The 22,909-nt window shown below is 53.9% G+C and overlaps 2 protein-coding genes across 7 annotated transcripts in view; both read left to right on the top strand.

The window, feature by feature from the left end:
• The window catches only part of FBXO31 (F-box protein 31), a gene marked incomplete at its 5' end in the record, with an annotated part of 43,771 nt that extends 40,858 nt beyond the window's left edge, over nt 1-2,913 (top strand). For all 6 annotated transcript variants that reach the window (XM_082676450.1, XM_082676449.1, XM_082676451.1 and 3 more), the window contains one exon: nt 867-2,913. In XM_082676450.1, coding sequence (XP_082532576.1) covers nt 867-1,089 — 223 coding nt within the window. In that variant the 3' untranslated portion in view covers nt 1,090-2,913. The remainder of the gene's footprint in view (nt 1-866) is intronic.
• Nucleotides 2,914-10,626: 7,713 nt separating this feature from the next.
• The window catches only part of LOC309837156 (uncharacterized protein C16orf95), an 86,729-nt gene continuing 74,446 nt past the window's right edge, over nt 10,627-22,909 (top strand). The window contains exons 1-4 of the mRNA XM_082677532.1: nt 10,627-10,711; nt 12,838-12,892; nt 13,647-13,787; nt 21,224-21,434. Of these exons, the coding sequence (XP_082533658.1) occupies nt 13,647-13,787; nt 21,224-21,394 (312 nt within the window). The 5' untranslated portion in view covers nt 10,627-10,711; nt 12,838-12,892 and the 3' untranslated portion in view covers nt 21,395-21,434. The remainder of the gene's footprint in view (nt 10,712-12,837; nt 12,893-13,646; nt 13,788-21,223; nt 21,435-22,909) is intronic.

Here is a 22,909-nt window from a genome sequence, read left to right as displayed (position 1 = left end):
ACAACTTGCAGCATCGCAGGGCCAGCTCAGAGCCCTCTGGCAGCGCCGGCCTGGAAGCTCTGGCCCAGCCTCTGGCTGTGTCATGGGATGGTCCTCCACCTGGTGGTAAACATCAGGGGCTCGGCCAGGAGGGGTGCATGCGTTCTCTGGCACTGCCACAGTGCCTGCGCAACACACGTCTCTGTGTATCTAAGCTTGGTGCACCCCCCCGAAACCCTCTGAGCCATGGGCCCTCAGGCGCAGGGCTGCTGTCCCCCTCCCGCCAGGCAGAGCCTCAGCATGGTGGGCAGAGGTGGGCGTCCCAGGCACCATTCCACGCATTGGGAGGTTCAGGCCAACCCCTAACTCCTCGTCACCTGTTCTTTGCAAGAAAGAAATAAACATATTACAGCCTGAGTCTCAAAACTTGGCTGTAATGGGTATTTGAAAGTCCTGCTTCTGGTTAATGTCAGTTGCATGCCAATAAATCATTATCGATTCCATTTGAGTTGTTCATACGTGGACCTAACTGTCCCGGGAATTGCGATTTCTGTTACCTGGGTCTGCATCATAAAGACATGTACTTTGGGATAGAGAATACGAGGTGGGGCTGCCTGGAACCCTCGTCCTTTCGTTGGGTGAGCTGGTAGAGAGAGAGCAGTGGTCGGCGGGGTGAGCCCGACTGTGTGGGGTGAACGCCGGCTTCCCCGAAGGCGCAGGGCCCCACCTCTGTGCAGAGCTGCTGGCAGATGGTGGAAGTGGCCTGGAGGTGGAATGGAGAATGTTCCAGAACGTCCAGGACCACGGGTGATGGGCTTGGGCCAGCACCCGCCTTCGAGGCCCCGCTCATCCCCTCTCCCCGCGCTTTCCCTCTTGTCCTTGTTCAGTTTCTACGGCACGGGCCTCATCGCCGGCCACGGCTTCACCAGCCCCGAGCGCACCCCTGGGGTCTTCGTCCTGTTCGACGAGGATCGCTTTGGGTTCATCTGGCTGGAGTTGAAGTCCTTCAGCCTATACAGCAGGGTCCAGGCCGCCTTCCGGAATGCGGACGCCCCGTCCCCACAGGCGTTTGAGGAAATGCTCAAGAACATCCAGTCCCTCACCTCCTGATGGCCCACCGCCCCGCGGCGGGCGGCCCGGGCTGGGAGGGCAGCAGTGTGCGCTCAGGAGACGCGGCCTCTGACCGGAACACCCACCTCCTCGTAGGAGCCTCTGCGCGGCCTCCCCAGACGCTTTCCGTGGACGCCCACATATCTGCCAGTAGCAATGGGAAAGCTGAGCATGTCTGAAACAAACAACAGAACCAGAACAAACCGCCTTAGAGGACGGGCTGCAGGGCACGTAGGTGACTGAACTGGAGAAATTGGCCATTTTCTAGGGAAAACAAAATCCTCCTCCAGGGAGGTTCACAACGCAACAGAGTCTGTTGCCTCCAGCCGATGGAAGGGGTCATGGGTGAGGTGTGCGGGCTCCACCATCCCCTCTGCAGGAAGTGAGCCAGAGGGCCTTGGTGCCTTCGACACAGCCTGGGCAGGTGGGGCACTGTGTGTGGAATAAGGGCTCCAGGGAGTCGGGCTTGGGACCCACTTCTCTACCGACTTGCTTGGATTTTGGACAAAGGCATTTCACCCCGATCTCAGTTTCCAAATCAGTGGAATGGGGCCAGTGATACGGGTCACTAGGGAACGCCACTGCAGGCCTTCCAGCAGCTCGGAGGCCCTGCAAGCACCGCCCGAGCCCGGTCCCTGCGGTGCGGTGTGCCTGCCCGGCCTCTCAGGCTCTAGAACCTAGGCCTTCACTGCGGCAGTTCAGACAGGCATTCACTTAGTTCACGCCTTGCCCCTGCCCCGCACTCACCGGTGTCAGACCCTGAGCTGCAGCCGCTGGTCTCAGAACCAGGACAGGGCACCCTCTGAGATGACCTGCGTCTGTTCCTCCTGCTTGCTTTACACAGGTGCCGCTCTGAGAGGGGCGAAGCAGCAGAAGGGGTTGTGCCAGGTGAGCGTGGCGTCCCTTTGCGGGGGGTGGGGGGGGGCTTTCTGGACGCTGCACGTAGGGAGCGCACTTTGGAGACCAGGACCCTCAGGGAGCCTCCAGCATGCAGACCCTCCCGCTGGCATCGTCCCTGTGTCACGTTGACCCCTTCATTTGGGGACCCCTGTGAGCTCGCTCTGATCTTGCTGTCTCCTGAAGAGCGGAGCCCCGCGTGCCTGTGCACAGACCTGCTGGAGTTCTGTTCAGCCCTCCCTCCAGGCTGCACCTGCCTACCAGGGCGTGTGGCTTCCCGGGGTGGACGGACTCTGTTCCTTCCCAGTTGCTCGTCCTTGTCGGCTGGACTGCGCTGAGCCCTCACACTGGGGGCGGGGGCCCCAGGGAAGGGGCAGCTTTGTGGTGCCTTTATGTAGAGACCAACCTGAGGTGTCCCATGAAGCGTGGCCCGTGTCTCGTGATGGCGCTCTCCCTGACCAGCCCTTTTCTAAAACAACAACCGCCACCGCCCCCGCTGCAGCACATTTGGCGACCCTGGCCTTCCTTTGCTCCCAGAATCACAGAAGCAGCAAGCTCTGTGCATGGCCTTGAAGCGCAGGCTGGGCCTCCCCGGAGGCTCCGTGGGGCTGCCCTGGGCACGCCGGGCACTGTCGGCCGTCTCGTCCGAGGCACGTAGGCCCCCCTCCCAGACCCTTCCAGCAGGACCCGGGGTCGGGTGGGAACGTGGTCCCAGCTCCCGCGTCTCTCGAAGGACTGAGCCTCAGAGCCTGAGGCCGCTCCCTCCCTCTCACAACGTGGCTGTTCTTCTCTCGTGCCAAGCATGGCCGTCCCCAACGGTGACGACTGGCCGCAAAGCCTTGAGGACCGTGAAAACGGAGGACAGCTGGGCTAGGCTGTTCCTCTCTAGATTTCATCATTGTTTAAATAAAATCAAGAAAATGCGTATTCTACCCAGAGCCAAGGGACGGTCTCCCTCTGAGGCCCCCAGTGTTGCAAAGCGCACACAGATCGAAGACGAGCACTTCTGATTAAAAACCAGTCTCAAACCAAATGCTGTTCTGCCTCTAGTGTCTGGCCTACGCATGGTTTCCACTAACAGTGACTAAAATAACCCTGGTCTCTTGGCTGCGTTCACGTTGGCCTCTGTGTCTGGTGTCAGGCGGGGCCCCTGGGCCTGTGGGTGGGGTCTGTCTAGCTGGCAGTGGCCGGGGTGACGCCAGGCAGGTCAGCAGCAATGAAGGGTGAGGGCTTGTCATCCGCACAGCCGGTCATGCAGAGGTCCCCCAGTCTGACCCGTGCTCAGCCAGCTCTTGATGTCAGTAGGTGAGGTGTAGGGACAGTGGCGGTTCTGTGCACAAAGCGGGCACTGGCCGCTCCCCTTCCTGGCAGACGGTCAACCAGCTCAGGAGGGGAACTTCCAACCAGTTAACTTGTAGGCGAGGATTCAAAAAGGCTGACGTCGTTGTCCGAGGCCTCAAGGCAACCGGGCTTTTGAAAAAGCAGGTTCCAGTGGTGCACTCGACCCAGGTTAGGGGCTGGCAGCGTCCACGTGGGGCTTGATCTGGGGGTGGTGGGTGGACCTCGGAGGGTCTTTAGATGTTTCCCATGGTTGGCACCGCCTTCACTGCCACTTTGCTGCCGTGAGGTTGGGGAGGGAAGCTCAGGTGCACCTCTGTGTACCTGGGCGGGCTCCACGCTCTGCTAGTCGATTGGAAATGATGTGATTGGAGATTTCAGACACGGGTCACTGGCGATTTTCCCTGTTGGGGCTGAGCGTTTTTTGGTGTGAGGCTGTGGGAAATGACCTTATTTTTTGGCCGTGGGACGTGGGCCTGGCCCCTCCTCCAATACAGTCCAGCTCACTGGCTGGCGCTCACAGCCACAGCCGCCCTGCTCTGCCCCTTGCCCCCTCCTGCCCCGACACCAGGCTGCTCAGTGCCAGGTGCCTGCGTCCCTGGCCAACGCGGAGGGCGGGAGAGTGCACAGCGGTCTAACTAGCTACATTCCCGCTTCCTGCAGAACAAGCGCAGGGGTGCAGTTGTCCTGCCAGACTTTCTAACTGAGTTGTTTCCAGATGACCAGACCCCTCCCTTAGCCAGCTGCCCTCTCGGCCTGACACCTTCAGGGCTGGTTGCAGTGTGCGGGTTGCCCAGGTTGCACAGCTGCTGCTGTGAGGACACTTCAGTGCTTGTGAGCTGAGCTGAAGAGGATCAGAAACCTGCTCAGCCCTTTGTCATTCGGGGAATTTCCTAAGCTCCTTGTGACCACGGTGTCTCGAGTGTAGACTGGGAGCACCTGACTGTGACTCAGTAGCCATGTTCTTTTGGATACTTTCAAGAATGCCTACGGGAATGTTCTCATATAACCCTCACCTGCCTTGAGGATAAGATGACCCAATTCATGGTCCATCCCAGTGTTAACGTAGGCCAACTTCTCTGTCTTTACTTTTGGGAGAAGATCTGAAGTGTAATTTGTATGTTCTCAGAACAATTTAGAGACAGAAGAAAGCCACAATGCCGTCAGTTTGCCTGATGCCGTGCATGGGAACCATACGGAGCGGTGTCGTTTACAGCTGGGTGGCCTGCAGGCCAGCCTTCCGTGGGGCCAAGGTGACCAGCAGTGGCACCTGAGGCTCGGACAGAAAGGCAGCCCCTCTTCTGGGTCCTTTCTGTGCTCGCTGGGAGACCAGCCAGAGCACGTGAAGGGATCAGAACATTTTGCTTTTTTAGCTTAATTCAGTACTTTTGGTGGTTGTTTGAGATCATACAGTCCGCTTGGAGAAGAAAAACTTTCATCCTGTGTGATCTTGAAACCCCACCCCGTGAGTGAGAAAGACAAGAGTGGAGATGGAAAGAGTTGTGGTCGCTCTCAGGCATCCGCTCGGGCTTGCCAGGTGCGGCTGGGGCAGGGCCAGGACCCGAGGAAGCAGCTGCCGCGAGCCTGGGCCCCGGCTTGTGACCCGGACACGACAACCATGCGGGGTTGTTTCTCCATAAAGCAGCTTCTGAAATCTTATTGTGTGCTTTGTAATTTATTCCTTTCGGGATGTGGTTCGGATGGAGGCTGGAGCCCTAAGCAACATGGCCTATGGATGTGGACAGGGGACGATCGTGGGAGGGGGCTGCGGGTCGAGGGAGGGGACTGGGGCACGGGTGGGGGGCCTCCCCAGGGGCCTGCACTTTTCACACTTGATTTTGACAAAACTTTGATTTTCCCAGTTATGGAATGGAGTGGTGAGTGACCCCCGGGGAACCCAGACAACCGTGGGTCCCTGGATTCCTCCCTTTCACCCAGCAGACATGTGTCCCCCTCCCCAGCAAGGCAGCCCTGAGGGCAGGGCCGAAGTGGGTTTTCTTAGTCTGAAGTCTAAGTAAGTTGCTGTTTCTGAGAACAGAAGGGCAGGATAGATAGGGCAGGGCATGTGCTCAGCGGCTGGGCATACAGCTGAGGAGCTCATTTATGTATTATTTTAACCTGTTTACAAAAGTAATATTCTTGTGAAAAATTCAAATGTTTTATGTAGGAAGTAAAAGTACCTCATGTTCCCATCCAGCTGGGCCTGGAGCCCTGAGAAGGGTTGGGGCTAGGTCCCCTCCCCCATCCGGGGCGTCGCATCACCCCCATCCCTGCAGGCACCGTGCTCGCCCTTCCCCGCGGCAGGAGGCTGCATTGGTGGCCCTGGGGAGTGTGCTCCCCTCCGGCCCGGCGTCCCTGTGACCGGGTCCCTTTGTAGCCCGCCCTCTAGTGGGCACGTAGAGTCACTGCACGCTGTGTGACCCCAGCCAGCAAGGTGAAAACAACAAAGAAAGAAGATACGCCACTTGGGTAAAGTTTTCAGACCTTTCCCCCCACTTTGACTTGAAAATCCATGAGTGATGGAAGGCCGCCTTTCAGGAAACTTGGGGAGGGGAGGGCTGGCAGCTCTGCCCCGCCCTGGGATGAACAGGTGCTTCTCCGGGAGCGGACTCGGAAGGAGGCAGCCGGTCACCCAGGACACCCACGAGGGGCCCTAGAGGCGGACCTGAGAAGCAGACCTGAGGTCCACCCGACGGCCCTGCTCTCGTGGCACGCACACGCACCCTCAGCCTAGGCCGAGCCCCAGACACAAGATCTTTTAGGGGAAACCAGCCCCGCTGCTGCCTAGGCCCCTAGAGCTTCTCAGTCCCCAAGTCCGGCTGCTTGCTTGGGGCGGGGCTTCTCCACCAGTCATAAGGTCTCCACGTTTAGGGGCCAGGTGATTCTGTGCTGGGCCACCCCGCTTGCTGTAGCGGCTGAGCTGCATCCCTGGCCTCCCCCATCATGACAACCAAAAACGTCTCCAGATGCGGCCATAGTCCCCTGGGGACTGTCACCTGGTGGAGAACCACTGGGTATGTACCTGCACCTCCATGCCCCAAGCAGGGTGCCAAGTGTTGGGGACACAGCAGTGAACGGGTGGCAGGGTCTCAGTCCTGCACAGGTCACAGAACAGAACATCCCCCAAATGGGCTCAGGTAGCCTCCGCTTGACTCTTGGGTGCTGTATCAGGTGATGATCTGTCTCCAGTGCAATGAGGGGTCAAGGCTGAGATGGAAGCTGGTGCAGGTGGTCATGTGGTACCTGGCCTGCAGGGCCCAGATGGTGGGCGAGGTGCTGTGTCCTCACCTATCTCCCTCTCTACCCAGGAGGACGTCACTCCCAGAACCTCAGCAGGGGCCCAGGAACGGGGTGTCTGCAAAGCTCCAGAGCCGTGGGCTCCTCCCTGGTACCGGCCCCGTCCTCGGCACATTTCCCCGGCTCCTGGTGGGCAGGAGTGGGCAACGGCTATTGTGGCAACAGCAACACTGCCTGCCACTCGAGCTGGTGGCTTGGCTTCCCGAAGGGTGGGTAGGCGTGAAGCTCAGCGCCACCAGGTCCTCAGCAGGAGGGAGATGCCTGCCCAGCCCTGGCATGCTGAACTGTGATCTCTGGGGAGAGGGGTTGAGCAGTCGAGTTTTGCAAACCCCCCAAAGGATTCTGATGTTGCACAAATATCTCCTTTTCCAAAATCTTTTGGGAAGAGGATTCCAGAGAAAATACCTCAAGGAACATGATTTTAAACACATAGCTGTTCTTGGCACTGTAGTGGGAATCACTGGACTGTCCTTTTTTATTTCATGGTTAGGTTTTTTGAGTTATAAATTATGTCAATTTTTAGCGTAAGTAAATTTCTTTAAGTTGACCAACACATAGAGCTGTGAACAGGCACCACAGTCGAGATCCAGAATGTTCCATCTTCCTCAGAATCCCTGGTGCTGCCCTTTCATAGCCAGTGCCCCGCTCCGAAACCACTCATCTCTTCTCCATCCCTAGTTTTGCCTTTTTTAGAATGTCAAACTGAATTGCATAGTATGTAGCTTTTTAGTCTGGTTTCTTTCATCAGCAGTTTCTCAGTCTTTTATTCATTATCATCTCCCTCCAAGGAGCCTTTTTAGACATTTTTTTTCCCTAATACTCCCCATGACAATTTAACGCCACAGATACAGTTTATATGTACTGTATGCATTTGTGTGGGTCTGTGTGCGTGTGTGAGCCCAGGTGGATGGCCCCACTGCCATAGAATGTCTCTCCTGTTCCCAGCGTTCCACAGTTCTATTGGAAGGCAAGCTCCCATGGGGCGCCATGGGTGCAGGGAACATGGTGCCGAGGCCTCTCCTAGAGGACACCTCAGTGATCTCGGGGAAGGCGCTAGGACGGGGCCCTTGGTACCTCGGAGGTGGGGGTGAGACAGTGACAGAGGCACTTGAAAACGAACAGACTCTCCTAGCCTGGTGGCCTGGCTCGGCTGTGCCGTTTCATAGCCCTCTGACAACAGTGAGGAGGAGGATGACAGTGGTCCTGTGTCCCCCAGCAGATTGCAGGAGCTCGCAGTGAAGAAGGGAAGGGAAGCCGAGACGCTGATGTCACAGCCACCGAAGAGAGAAGTCTAGGTGTCTCGGTCAGTGAGGGTGACGATGAAGCCTATGGTCCTACGAGGAAAGGGTAAGGTTTGGGGCAGCAGAGTTGACATCATGCTGTCCACCGGTGGGAACCTGTCACATCATGCAGGGCCCCCATCCGGGTAAAAAGTGAGTCCTGTGTCCAGGGCCATGACGACAGTGGCACCTGGTGTGATCTTGACCAAAACCGCTGTGCGGCTTGGGCTGGGAAGACACTTGAGTGCTCAACGTCAGAGAGACCCAAAAAGTTATGAGACATGAGAACTTAAGAATTACAGTTCCTATTTAGATTTTATTTGAAAATCATGATTTCAGTTAATCCGTAGGATTTAGGTTTGTGGAACTCCTATGCCTGTCACAGGTCAGTTAGGCAAGTCTATCTTGAAATAAGCCAACCTCAAAACAAAAGCACAACTTTTTGGTTCTTTTCTGGGTTACCAGTAATACGTACTTTTTTTTTTTTGCGGTTTGCGGGCCTCTCACTGTCGTGGCCTCTCCCGTTGCAGAGCACAGGCTCCGGATGCGCAGGCTCAGCAGCCATGGCTCACAGGCCCAGCCGCTCCGTGGCATGTGGGAGCCTCCCGGGACCGGGGCACGAACCCGTGTCCCCTGCATTGGCAGGCGGACTCTCAACCACTACGCCACCCGGGAAGCCCCAATACATACTTTTTAAGGAACGTTCTCGAAGACACAGATATAGACACGTGTGAGAGTGGGAAGTGGCTGTCCTCCAGCTGCTGGACGAGCCAGCACTGTGTGTGTTTTTGTCTGTGTCCTCTAGTGGACATGAGCTCTCACTCTCTTGGGTGTATACCCGGGGGGGGGGGGCGGGGAACTGCTTGGCCATAGGGTATTCACACGTTTAGGCTTTGTAAATACTGCCCAATAGTTTGCCTATATGGTTGTATCCATTTTGTGAGTAATGTATGAGGGTTCCAGCTGCCACATCCTCTACAAACTTGGTACCGTAAGTCCTTTTAACTATTTTTGGTGGGGATGGGGACGGTGATGAGTCACTCTTGACATGAGATGGCAAGTCCAAGGGGTGAGGGCCAGACTTTCTAGGGGGGCACAAACCTGTCTTCTATGCTACCACGATGTTCCAGTGGGCTCAGGAGGAGAATGCAAGGAAGCCAAGGGCCCTCCAAGGCTGGCAGAGACAAGACAGCCATAAATAAAATGCTAGGCTAATGGTGAGATTCCTGGATAATTTTGTCATTAGCTATTAAGAGACCAGTGGTGACATTACTTATAGACACACATGCGGTGGGGGGGTGGTGGTGTCTGAAATAATTAGCAGCTAATATGGTGGGGTGCTACCCAGTCAGCATCGGTGTTGGCCCGGAGAGCCTGCGTGGGGGTACTGGCTGGAAGCTCAGCCCTGTTGACACTTCATGAACTCACCAGTTAATAAAGGAGCCAAGAATCCTGAGCAGTGCCCGGGAACTCCTGTTTGTCCATGGCTAGAACGCAGCACGTGGAGATGTGCCCCCCCCCCAAAAAAAAAAGAAAAAAAGCAAAACAAACACTGAGAAGTCTGTTTCCAAGAAATACTTTTTTTTTTTTTGCCCCACGGTGTGGCTCGCTGGATCTCAGTTCCCCGATCAGGGATTGAAGCCGAGCCAAGGCATTGAAAGCTCGGAATCCTAACCACTAGGTCAGCAGGGAACTCCCATGCTTCCAAGAAATACAAATCTGATCTTGTGATAAAGATCACAGAGAGGCAGAAAACATTCAATTTTACTAAAATGTGAAGACAAGCATCGTGTCTTCATTTCGGAAACTGCCCAGAGCGCACACGTGCGAGGGGGAGGAAGGAGAGATCAACGGGTAGAGAAACGGGCCGAGAGTTCAGAACCGCACGGCATCTCTGGATGTCAGTTGTTTTGAATTCCACGGCCTTCGAACCCCCAGGTTGCTTAAGAAACACACATTCTCTAAAGTCACAATTTGAGCCCGATTCAGCCAGTGACTTGCGGGGCGCCCGGTTAAATCTGAGTGTCAGAAAAACAACGACTTCAACTACAAGTACGTCCCGGGTCCTGCGTGGGACACACTCCTACCGAGATGCTCCCCGGTATCCGGAATAGGCCCTGGGCCGGCACCGCGCCCCTGCGGCCTCGGGGGGCGGGTCCCACCTCTTTCTCTCCTTCCAGGGGACAGAGACCCCGGCTAGTGTGCCCCGCGGCCCCGCAGGCCCGTCCTTCGGAAATGGTGAGTGGGCATTCCCGGGAGTGAGGGGGTGGTTCTTCCGGGGCCGACGCCCATCCAGGCCAGGCCGGGGCCACAACCGACACGCGGTCAACCGCGCCGGCCCGACCTCCGCTCAGTCCCCGAGAGGAGCCCCGCCCCGCCCCGCCCCGCCCCGCCGACCTCGCCCCGCCCCGCCGACCTCGCCCTGCTGACCCCGAGGCCCGTGGCGCCAGGGCCCAATCAGCTGCCAAGTAAGTGCCTAGAAGGTAGCGTCTGATTGGCTGAATGAGGGCCAGTCAGCGGCGTGCGCAGAGGGCCGTCGCCGGAAGAGCCTGGCCTCTGAGGGGCGGGGGGGCGGAAGAGGAGGGACCTTGGGGGTCGGAGGAGGCCCCGGGGAGGGACAGGGCGCATAGAGGAGGACGGTCTGAGGGAGGAGTGTCACGCCTGGGCCAGTCCCCGCTTTCGTCACCGCCGTCATCATGAGCTTCGTCACCCCCCTCTCCACGACTTAGAGTCGCGGCGGGCACTTCCGGGAGCCCTCGGGTGTCCGTTCGGTCTGTCAGCGCGCACTCACCCCGAGCGCGTCATGACAGGCAAGTGACCCCTCAGTCCTAAACTCTGGGCCACCACTCCACACCTGGGGGCCCGGCACCCGAGTCACCTGAGGAAGCCTAACCCCGAGTCACCTGAGGAAGCCTAACCCCGAGTCACCTGGGAAAGCCGGACCCCGAGTCACCTGAGGGAACCCGGCACCCGAGTCACCTGAGGGAAACCGGACCCCGAGTCACCCGGGGAAGCCGGACCCCGAGGCACCTGGGGAAGCCGGACCCCGAGTCACCCGGGGAAGCCGGACCCCGAGGCACCTGGGGAAGCCGGACCCCGAGGCACCCGGGGAAGCCGGACCCCGAGTCACCCGGGGAAGCCGGACCCCGAGGCACCCGGGGAAGCCGGACCCCGAGTCACCCGGGGAAGCCAGACCCCGAGGCACCTGAGGGAAGCCGGACCCCGAGGCACCCGGGGAAGCCGGACCCCGAGGCACCTGAGGGAAACCGGACCCTGAGTCACCCGGGGAAGCCGGACCCCGAGTCACCCGGGGAAGCCGGACCCCGAGTCACCCGGGGAAGCCGGACCCCGAGGCACCCGGGGAAGCCGGACCCCGAGGCACCCGGGGAAGCCGGACCCCGAGTCACCCGGGGAAGCCGGACCCCGAGGCACCCGGGGAAGCCGGACCCCGAGGCACCTGGGGAAGCCGGACCCCGAGGCACCTGGGGAAGCCGGACCCCGAGTCACCCGGGGAAGCCAGACCCCGAGGCACCTGAGGGAAGCCGGACCCCGAGGCACCCGGGGAAGCCGGACCCCGAGGCACCTGAGGGAAACCGGACCCTGAGTCACCCGGGGAAGCCGGACCCCGAGGCACCTGAGGGAAGCCGGACCCCGAGTCACCCGGGGAAGCCGGACCCCGAGGCACCTGGGGAACACGGACCCCGAGTCACTTGAGGGAACCCGGACCCCGAGTCACCCGGGGAAGCCCCAGCACCCCGAAATCACCCTGTCCCATAGAAGCTTGTACCAAGTAGGCAGGACAGACGCCATACCTACATCATGTAAGCCCGGAAGGGCAATTCAGCGTTTCACCTGAGGTTGTCAGGAACGGATGTGTCCAGATGCTCAGGGACGGTGGTCAAGGACTGTTTGTCTCCATCTTCGGCTTTGCTTTCTTCCCCTCCTGGAGGCGAAATGACCTAAGACGTCCGGAGGCTTACGGCCTCAACAGAAAAGGACATTCCCTTTCCCAGTAATTTTAACAGAGTCCCAGAATGGGTTTCATTGGGTTGACTTGGGTTATAATACAATTCTGAGGCAGCCTCTGAAACTAGCTGGCTTCACCTTCTTGGCTGGGGTTGTGGCCCGCCGCAAGGAAACAGCAATGCTGTCATGAGCGTTTGGGGGCTTGGGTACTGTGCGGGGCAGCATCCCACATCCTGTGTTGTCAGGGATCAGCTGGGGCAGTTGAGCTCAGTGACCTGAAGCTATTGCTGTAGTGAGATAGCAATAGTGGTGATTACGATGATGGTCTCACTTTTACCATTTCCGTGTTATACATCGCTCTCAGGGAAGCTGGTCTTTGCTTTGTGTTGGCTTTATGCCCACTGGACACTCTCCATACAGTGGCCAACATTCTAGCAACTTGTTTTGGGGAGAATGGGAAGAGTAACAGAGTCTATGCAGCCCCAAATGCTTTGTCGTCCCAGAGACAAAGCACCCAGGTTTTTATGCTGCAAGGAATTTCCTTAGATGTAGAGCTTTGACGATATTGTCCTTCAGTATTCCAAGTATGCTCAGGGTGTCTGTTAAAGCATCATATGTGTTGTGGTGGGCAGCTCCACGTCCTGGAAAATTCTCACCAGGTTGGAATGTTCCTGTCTTTCCCAAAGGGCCTAGCACGGGTTTAGCTCTAGTGTGCCTGGAGCACATAGGTTTGGGGATGTAGGATTCCACAATAGCTTGACGTCTGGGAACCCCCAGGCCTTAGCATGTGAGTGTGCACATACCTGATTCTATTGTCACCCCCTGCACCCTCTTAGGCTCAGAATGATAACCCCTTCCACTCTTGGGGTTTAATGGTATGAGCCAAGCTGGCCCAGGCCCTCACCCTAGTACTCCTGCTCCCAATTTACACAAAGCCCAGAACTTTCTAAGCCTTCCTGTTCTTTTCTAGGGAAAGAAGCACATTTCAAACTTTTGGGGAAGAAGTGTGTTCCATAGATCATTCGGTAAGGAAAGCAAATCTCAACTACTTTGCCCCAACTCTGACACGCCCCTGTGGGGTGGGGAGAGCAGAGAATGTGGGTCCAGAAGCAGCGTCTCACGAGAGGGTGTGTCAGGGGAGTCCGTGGTTTCAGGGACCATGCAAGCCCCCAAATCTCTATGTAGGGTCACCCACTGCCTCCCTCACTGCTCAATTCTTCATGACAGGGATTCAGGAGGCCTGGGAGAACCAATGTTGCCCCTTAAAATATCTGCTCTGGGCATCAGCTCCATCTGCCCCTGGAGAGGATGACTTTTCCTCTGCCCCTGCCTGTGGGTGTGGTGGGGTCACATGGGATGGTTGTGGAAGCCTTTGCAAACATAAAGCACTGTGTGCAGATTGACACGGATTACCACAAAAAGAGCAATCATTCCCCCCCAACCCCTGCTAGGGTTGGTTGTACTTCCCCATTTTTAGGGGGGAAATCCAAGACTTGCTCATGGTAATGTGGCTGTAAGTGGTCGCACATCCCAGCATACCTGGTCTGCAGGCTCTGGTGGTCCCCCTCTAAGTGACTTTGGAGGGCCTCAGGGCAGGCCGAGATAGCCTGCCTCTTTGTGAGCTTCGGGAGCTGAGGCTCCTGTCCCTGCGCCTGCCCCTGGATGCCCTGTCTTGACCTTGCTCCCTCTGAGCATGGATTTACTGTTTCAGAGAGTACCTTGACTCACATCACTAATGCAGCATCACATTCAATTCTCTTTTTTCTGCCTCTTGTTCAGATGTGCCCTGTCCCCAGCTCTGTTCACCGAGAGCCCATCTGCTGTGAGTGTCAGGCCAAATTTGGGGGCCGCCTGCCGGTGCGCAGGGCTGAGGCAGTGCTGCCTTACTGGGTCCCTCTGTCCTTGAGACCCCGAAAGCAGGTAGGTGACTTGAATCAGGGGTTCAGATTTATGGAGATACGATTGGCATATGATAAATGGCACATACGTAAAATGTAGTGTTTGATAAATCGTGACATATGCACACATCTGTGAAACCACCTCTACAATTGTGACGATGTACAGTCATCTCTAGGCATTCAAAGGGGATTGGTTCCAGGACCCCTGTGGATATCAAAATCCAGGGTGCTCAAGTCCCTTGTATAAAATGGAGTAGTGCGGTACATGTGCGCAACCCTAAAAGGTTTCCTTGTGCCCTTTTGAAATTCCACTCAACCCTCTCTGCCCCGTGGTCCTCAGGCTACCGTGGGTCTGTTTCTGTCACTAGAGATTCATTTGCATTTCCTTGAATGTTATATAAATGGAAGGCAGCTATGCTCACCACTGTCCACCAACTCACACTATATGAATGGAATCGTCTAGTATGTGCTCTTTTTGTCTGGCTTCTTTTACTCAGCACAATTATTTCTCAGATTCCTCCACGTGGTTGTGTGCATTGATAGTTCATTACTTTTTACTGCTGAGTAGTATTGTTACACGGATAGACCACAGTTTATCCATTCGTCCAGTGAAGGGTGTGTGGATCATTTCCAGCTTTTTCTGTTTTGTCCAACAAATAAAACTGCTGTGAACATTTGTGTACAAGTCTTTGTGAGAACATGCCTTCATTTTTCTTGGGCAAGTACCTAGGAAAGGCATTGCTGCATCATATGGTAGGTATCTGTTTAACTTTTTAAGAAACTGTCAACTGTATTCCAAAGTGGTTGTACCATTTCACAGTCTCTCCAACAATGTATAAAGTTCCGGTTCCTTCACATCTTCACTAACACTTGGTTTGGTCAGTCTTAAATTTTGGCCATCTTAATAGGTGTGTATCTCATTGTGTGTGTGTGTTTTTTTTTGGCCGCACAGCTTGCGGGGTCTCAGTTCCCCGATCAGGGATTGAACCCATACCCTTGGCAGTGAAAACGCGGAGTCCCCACCACTGGACCACCAGGGAATTCCCTCTCATTGAGGTTTTAACTTGTATTTCCACAGTGACTCATGATGTTGAGCATCTCGTCATATATTTTTGCCATCTGCATATCTTACTTGATATGTCTTTTTTGCCCCTTTAAAAAACTTGGGTTGCTTTTTTTAGATTAGTGAGTTTTGAGAGTTTTTTATATATCTGAATACAAGTTCTTTACCAGATATTTAATTTGCAAGTGTTTTTTTCCACGTCTTTGGCTTGTCTTTTAATCCTCTTATCACTATCTTTCAAAGGGCAGAAGTTTTAAATTTTGATGAAGTCCAATTTATCAATTTAATCTTTCCTGGATCTTGTTTAGGTGTGCCTGTCCCCAGCACAACAATGGATCATGCTTTCTATGCATTTCTAAGAAAGCTTTGCCAACCCAAGGTCAGAAAGGTTTCTTCTATGCCTTCTTCTCTGTTTTGTCCAACAAATACGTATGCCCTTTTAATATCAGTAGACTCTGTAGTGATTGTAGAATGTGGAATCTCTCGTTTCTTGTTTTTTAATAGACTCTCAAAGGGGTCAGTGTATCAAGATGACTAAGTCATATTGTTCTAGGCAGAGGTGATAGCCTCAGTCCCTCCTGTTGGTCATTGTATCATTTGAAAGTTGGGCAGAGTAAGTATTATCATCTCCCTTTAGCAGATGGGCAAACTGAGGTCCAGAGAGGGACGGGGGCTTGTCCAAGATCACCCACTCAGTCCATAGCAGATCAGGGATTAGAATCTAGGTCTCTGGCTCGGATTCCAGCACTCTCCCCACTGAGTTTTGTTGCTGGGTGTCAGGGGTAAGGGTGGAAGGAATATAGAAGTCAAGGTGCCCAGCACATCTCACCAGGGTGACTGCCCAGCCTCCCAGCTGGTCTCCTTGCCTACATCCTTTCTAACTCTGACTGTCCATTTTCTGATCTGTAGCTGGTGAGCTTTTAAAACCATATATCTGGTCCTGTCACTACCCCGTGGAGACCCATTTCCCTCAGAATATGGACCAAACTCCCTGACACAACTCTTGGGGTCCTTCTTGACCTTGCCCCTGCCTGGATATCCAGTCCCCTTTCCGCTTGCTCCTCAGGCTCCTGTTCCATCAGCAGGGAAGTGTTAGGTGCAAGAAACAGAAAACTGACCCACAGTGGGTTCAACCAGGGTCTTTGGTAGAGAGAGGGTTCTTCTAGGATTGGTTTTTTGGCTTTATGATGTCTTCAGGGACCCAGATTCTCTTCATCCTTCCACTCAGAGTGTTTGTGCTGTCATTTCTAGTGTTTTTAGATGGTGGCCACGGGTCTGTTTTACACTGTGTTACACATGGCAGAAAGTGAGTCTTTCGGAGTCTTCCAAAGGCTTACTCTCCCACTCTCTCTTTCTTCTCAGGTATAAAACATTCTCAGAAGCCCCGGTTGACTCTCCCCCCCAACCCCACAACCAAGACTCTTTGCTGGCAAAGTGGGACTGGCTGATCCCTGGGGCCTGGCCGCTTTGCCCCATGAGCAAAATTGGTTTCTTTTTAATTTATTTATATTTTATTCATTTATTTTTGGCTGCATTGGGTCTTTGTTGCTGCACACGTGCTTTCTCTAGTTGCGGCGAGCAGGGGCTACCCTTTCTTGCGGTGCACGGGCTTATCATTGCGGTGGCTTCTCTTGTTGCGGAGCACGGGCTCTAGGCGCGCCGGTTTCAGTAGTTGTGGCACGTGGGCTTCAGTAGTTGTGGCTCGTGGGCTCTAGAGCGCAGGCTCAGTAGTTGTAGTGCACGGGCTTAGTTGCTTTGCGGCACGTGGGATCTTCCCAGACCGGGGCTCAAACCCGTATCCCCTGCATTGGCAGGCAGATTCTCAACGACTGCGCCACCAGGGAAGCCCCCCCCCCCGCCACCTTTTAAAAAAATGTAAATGGTAGCATACGGTGCTGCATTTCCCACTTAATATCGTGTCTCTATGCTCATTCTGTGTCAGGACAGACAGGTCTGCCTCATTCTTTCCAAAGGCCACCCATTCCCTCTGTTCCCACGTCCATTATTTATTGTCCCTTATTATAGGCATTCAGGCTATTTGGTCACTACAGCCAGTGCTGTACTGAGTGTTCTTGAGCAAATGCTCATGTGTCCTCCTGGGATACAGTCCCAGGAGTGCAATTGCTGGACCAAAGACTATCCATTTTAGACTCTGACCAATGTTGTCAGGATTCTGGCAGAGCCCTCTCTCTAGCCGAGAATGCTGAGGCTCAGAGAGGCTAAACGTTGTGCCTAAGGGTTGTTCCTGGAGGCTGCCAGGCTCAGGACAGAGCCAGGCCTCCCAACTCCCACCCATGTGTCCCGCCACAGTACCACACAGATGCCCCACTGCAGAGATGCAGGTGGTGGGTCGTGAGGGTGCCAGCCACTCCTGGGAATATCATGGAATGGGGACCTGTTCCCTCAGCTGGGCTGTTGGGGTGTGCTGTGGGCGGGGCACAGGAGAGGCGCTCTCCAGGGCCCTGTCCCCGAGGCTGAGGTTGTCTGGGGCGTGGCTCTACCCCGCTTTGGACCTTCTCTTCCCTTCCTCTGTTAGATCCAAAAGATGGTCTGGTTTTACGTCCCCCAAACCACCAAGGCATGCCCCTGCCCATGCCACCACTCTGGGGGCCGCCTCCCGCTGCCTAGGGATCAGGCTGTGATGCCCTACTGGGGCCCCAGGTCCTGAGGTCTCACAAGAAGGTAAGAGGGAGGCTCGCATGGCAGCGAGGCCTGAAAGTGAGAGGCGGGCTAAGGAGGGACCCAGAGATGAGGGAAAGGGTGCTGGGTTCTTTCCCCACAGTGGTCTCCATTGATGTCTGGGGGCCCTCTGGAAGCTGTGGCCTAGGGCAGCAGAGTGCAGGAGGCAAGTGGTACTCAGGGCGGGCCCAGGCCAGGTGTCCTGGTGGTGTTGGGAAGGGTGGGGTGCACTGCTTTCTGATGAGGGTGCCATCAGAAAGGTGACAAAGGTGACAGCAGTCACCTTTCCGGCCATGTCTTCTGTCCCCTTCTCCTCTCCTGCCTTCTCCTCCCTCTTCCCTCTTCTCCACCTCCCTCACCTCCCTCCCTCTTCCTTCCCACCCCTCCTCCCTCTCCTTGCCTCCTCTCCCCCTCAGCTCTCTCCGCCTGTCTGAGCATTCTGCACTTGTAGCCCCAGCCTGGCAGGCCTGGAGGGAGGGTGCTGGGGAAGGACCACTGCTCGAGTGTCTGTCCTTGCTCTTTGGCTCTGTCTGGTACCTCCACAGCTCTGGGTTCCAGGCCAGCAACTGTGGTGGGAGATGGTCAGCCAGGTCCAGCCCAACTCAGCTCCAGGGCCACTTCTCCCCCTTGCTTTCTGAGCAAGCTTTTCTGGAGCGAGAGGCTTCCTTCTGCCTTCACCCACATTCCAGCTGCTGGTTTTCTGCCATCAAGTAGCATGCTGCCCCCAGAATTAAGACCCAGAGGCTTTTTAAAAGGAGAGCAAAACTTGCATTCTGAGCTGGCCGTGGACCCCTTCCAGGGGGTTTCCCGGCCAAATCACTGGGACCCCTTCTTGGTGGATCGCTGGGGCTGACAGCGCTTGCCCACATCCTTATCTTTTATCTTAGGTGGTGAAAAGGCAGCAGAGTTTTAAAGGCATCCCAGGTAACTCATTGCTCACATGTCTCATCCCTTCCCTGTCCCCAAGGAAGGCGGGGGTCTCATGAACATCATGATGGGGTGGGGGAGACTTCTGTCATCCCCAGATGGGTGTAACACAAAGAAGACCACAGACTGGCGCACACACCACTTCTCCCACCCCTACCCTCACCAGGCATCACTAATCATCCCCCATGTTTTCCCAGTGAACCCAGAGAAGACTCAGACTCTACCAGTTATCAACATTGGCTCTCAGGAAGAAACCAATTTGCAACCTGGGGTTAGGTGGTATCTAAAGTGTTTTTTAAGCTCTACTCTTCTATAATTCATGATATGGTATGTGTATGTATGTGTTGTGTATAAATATGTATTTATGATATAGTATATATGTTTGTATGTTGATGTATTCCTACTTTCATATATTCATGACACGTTATATGTTCATGGCACCACATTTATGCATATATTCATCATACAGTATATTCATACGTTCATATGTTCATGACAGGCATAGCACATACTCGCATGTTCATATGTTCACAGTGCAGTGTAGTCATGACAAGGTGTGTTCGCATATCCATATATCTGCGGCATGATGTATGCATGTACTCACGTGCTCAGTCATGGTGCACCAGGAGGTGGTGTCTCCACCCGCACCTTTACTTTCTTTGTCTCTAAAATGAGCGGAGGTGCTCTCCCTTGCAGATAGCCGACACGTGTGCTTTCTCTGCATTGCATGTGAGCAAAGGAGTGGACGATTTGTTGGCTCAGATCACACCCTCCCCTTTTCGTGCTGGGGCCAGAGGGCATAGTGAGTCCCCTTGATGGACTCTGTGAAGGAGGGACTGGACAGGTACCGAGAGGTTGGATGTCTGACATGGGGTTCCTGTGATGTGCAGGTGATTTGAGAGGCCCGCCCAGGGGCACTCAGCTAAGGGGGAGAGTGCTTGGGAAACGAGCAGCCACTATCCCACACGCCTACCTCTTCATGCAGAAGATACCTAGTTTTTTCTTGATTATAAAAGTAGCACAGTTAGGAGGAGCACGAATTGTCACGGCCTTTGGCGGGAGGTTTGGAGGTATCGATCAAATTTTATAACGTGCACAATCTTCAATCCAACAAGCCCACATCTGGGTAATACGTGTAGACACTCCACGCACGTCTGTCTGCGGCAGTGATTTCCTTGGCAAAAAACTGGAAGCAAGCTAAGTGTCTCTCAGTTGGAGGATGGACATGAATGGGGGTGCATTTGAAATGTGGCACCAGCTGCCTAGAGTTCGCAACTGTTAGGGATGATGAAATGGACTCCCACGCACATTGCAGTGTAGGAAAAGAAGTCATTGTAGCCCAGGCAATAGGACTCCATTAATGTCAGTTTTAAAAATGAAAGCTCTGATGGTGCTTAGGTGAAGGCTGTTATCATTTGTCTCAGCTGACAGTCACAGGTAACCCCTGTGGGTGGGGAAGGGGGCAGGTCAGGCCCAGCAAAGAGAGGCTCTTGGTGGGGTGCATGATGAGCAAAACAGGTAGCAATACGTTGCCTCAAGCTTCAGGTGGAAGAGCCAGAAATCACTTTATCAAAAACAAAAAACAAACAAAAACGAAAAAACAAAAAACAGGCAGGAGAACGAGAACCACCTGAGAAAGTACTCTTCTCACCCTATAATCACCGATTTATGGGCTTATTTTTATTGGTTGTTTTTGGCTTTGAACACTCTGCATCTTTAAGAAAGTCTAAAAGTTCAGTCAGTTTATTGTTGAATAATGCATCCACTGATACGTTGTTAAAAACCAGTATTAATTTTTACTCCAGCCATTGTTTTATAGTTCAGGTGATTTATGTTAATGTTTCAAGCCTCAAACCCATTCAAGCCAGAAGGTGTTCATAGGACAGGAGTGAGAGAGCGAGTCTCACTGCTGCCAGGAAGATAGGGATCCTTCTTTCCTTGAGCTGAGCTTTGTACAGAGTGATTAAAAATATGGGATGCTTCCCTTGGCCTCAAATCCAGCTGATTTCCATTTTAAAGGGAAAATCTGTGTTTCTGATCTTGTATTTTCCTTGTAAATAGAGGGCTCATGTGCTTTTCCTCTTTATGCTTTTGTGGTAGAATTTTTTATAAGGAAAATATACTTTATATTGAGCGCATTTTATATTAGTATAATTAGAGTGTACATTTTCTAGTAGTAACATATTAATTGTGTAATAAAGTAAATAAGAGATATAACATCAAGAGGGTCACATGTGACAAAAGCAGGTCTTGAAAAAGCTAAAGAGCATCAAGGAGATGGAGATGTTTGAATTCTGTTTGTGGATGTGGTTGTTGTTAACTTCTTATTATGGGAAATTTCAAATACTCCACTAAAGCCCAAGTTCCCGTCTCTCATCTATAGCCATGATCAGCTCCTGGTAGATGTGGTTTCATATGTGCTTCACCCACTCCATCCCCACCTCCAAAAAAAAAAAAAAAAAAAATGAAAAAAATGAAAAAGAAAAAGATTAATGTGGAGCATATCCCAGCTAACTACCATATCATTTCATTCATAAATATTTCAGTAGGCAGCTCTAAAAGATAAAGACTCCGAAAACACAGCCACGAGGCCCCGCAATCACCCTAGAAACAAACAAACAGCAGTGCTCTCTTCATCTCAGTGGGCACACCCCTGGGCTGTGACCTGCCTTGTTGGGACACCTGGTTTCCTTGCCCTGGGTTCCAGAGGGCTCTCTCATGGGTGCAGACTTGAGAGCATCCTGTCCCCACACCCCGCTGAGGCCTGACTCTCTTTCTCTGCCTAGAAGTCCCCCTGGACGTGCGCTCTGGGTACAACCGCTGGAGAATCTGTGATGGTGAAGGGCGCCGTCTCCTCAAGTGGCAGCAGCTCCAGGCCCTTCACCAGGCTGCGCCGCTGTCCCCAGGGCAGCCAGCAAGCCTCCCGGCCTCCCTCCTGCCCCTCAGCCTCAGCCTCCTGATCGTCCTCCAGGCCCTAATGAGTGTCATCGTGGCCCTCCGGTGAGCAGGTGCGGGTGGGGCAGTGGTGGCCTTGGGCTCATCTCACTCCCAGGGTTTAGTTGAGTTGAGGATGTGGGAGAACTTGGTTGTTGCTCAGCAGAGGGTGAGAGATGAGCACGGCCATGATTCCTGTTATGTTGTTACCATTGTCTGGACTCTTGCTCACACCTGACACAGGTATCTTCTTCCAGAAAATGCAAGGGAAGAGCAATCCAGATACGCCAGGGCCAGGGCTGATGGTGGGGAGGTGGGGTGTCTTGGGACCACCCACTTTTCTTTCCTCCTCTCTTCCCTGTTCCCAAGTTCCCAAATTCCCCTGCCCCCAAAAGACCATTGGTTCCAGTTTCTGCAGATTTCTGTTGTGTTGGGGTTGGAAGTGGATTTTAAGCCAGCTCGACTAGCCAGCCTTCTGAGGTCTGAGCACATCGCACCCTCGGGGGACCTGCTGCCTCTCCCCTCTCCCCCAGCCCAGCCCCAACCATCAAGGCTCCATACTGAAAAGCCCTTTCTCTGGCCTCGGACCCACTGTCCTTGCCCAGGCCTGTGTTTCTCACCTGGAACCCCACTCAGTCCCCCACCACCACCCAGGAAGCCTCCAGGGCGACTTCAGTTTCAAGACAGGGTGTCCCCTTACCTGGTTGTTTGCTTTAGTTTTCTTGGAAAAAGCTCTCCTCCTCCATCTCTAAACTCCGCTGCCCCAGTTTACCCATCTCCCCAACCATTACCCCCACCCGCCCCCTTCTTTCTGTTTCTTTTATCACACCTGTATGTACATGCGTGCAGACACACACACAGGTACGTAAATATGCAAATACACACCAACACGTACCTGTGCACAATTAGAATTTACACGTACTGACTGGTTTGCCTTTTGTCTGTCTCCTCCACACAGTTGTACGGGGAATGTTCTAGAAGGTGTCCAGTATCTGAAAACAGTTTCAGATGTCTTCTGCCCAGTTTTCTAGTTGTTCAGAGGGGAAGGTAGCCCTGTCTTTGTCCCACCATCTTGTCTGGAAGTGGAAGTTCCTCTCTCAGCATCCCGCTTGTCCACTCTCCTAGTATTGGGCACTCCCTGCGGTCACATATGATGTTGTGATGCACATCTGCGTACAAGTGCCTATATGGACCTGGGTTGCAACTTCTCTAGGGCGAGTGCCCCCAGGAAGGGGCCGGGCGGGGCTCCGTCAGCTTTGCGTGATCTGTGAACCTTAGTGGGGCAGCATTGTGAGATTTCCGTCTTTTTTTTTTTTTTTAAGTTTCATCTTTCTGTCTGTGTTTGCCATCTCGATGTCAAATTTAGTTGGACTCCCTGGTTCCCACTCTGGGAAGAGCAAAGAAAGAAACTTGTCTGTAGATGGTCTGTGTTAAGTAGTTGGTCCAGGTGGGCCAAAGGAAAATTGCTAATGCTTTTATAAGACGTGTTTGCTTCAGAGCCAGGATCTTAGGGCAGAGGTCAGGCACCAATCACCTGTTTA

The sequence above is a fragment of the Grampus griseus genome (genome assembly GCF_964374135.1).
Source record: "Grampus griseus genome assembly, chromosome: 19".
Taxonomy (NCBI): domain Eukaryota; kingdom Metazoa; phylum Chordata; class Mammalia; order Artiodactyla; family Delphinidae; genus Grampus; species Grampus griseus.
The sequence above is the reverse complement of the archived record's forward strand: the minus strand, read 5'-3'. Positions and strand labels throughout refer to the sequence as shown.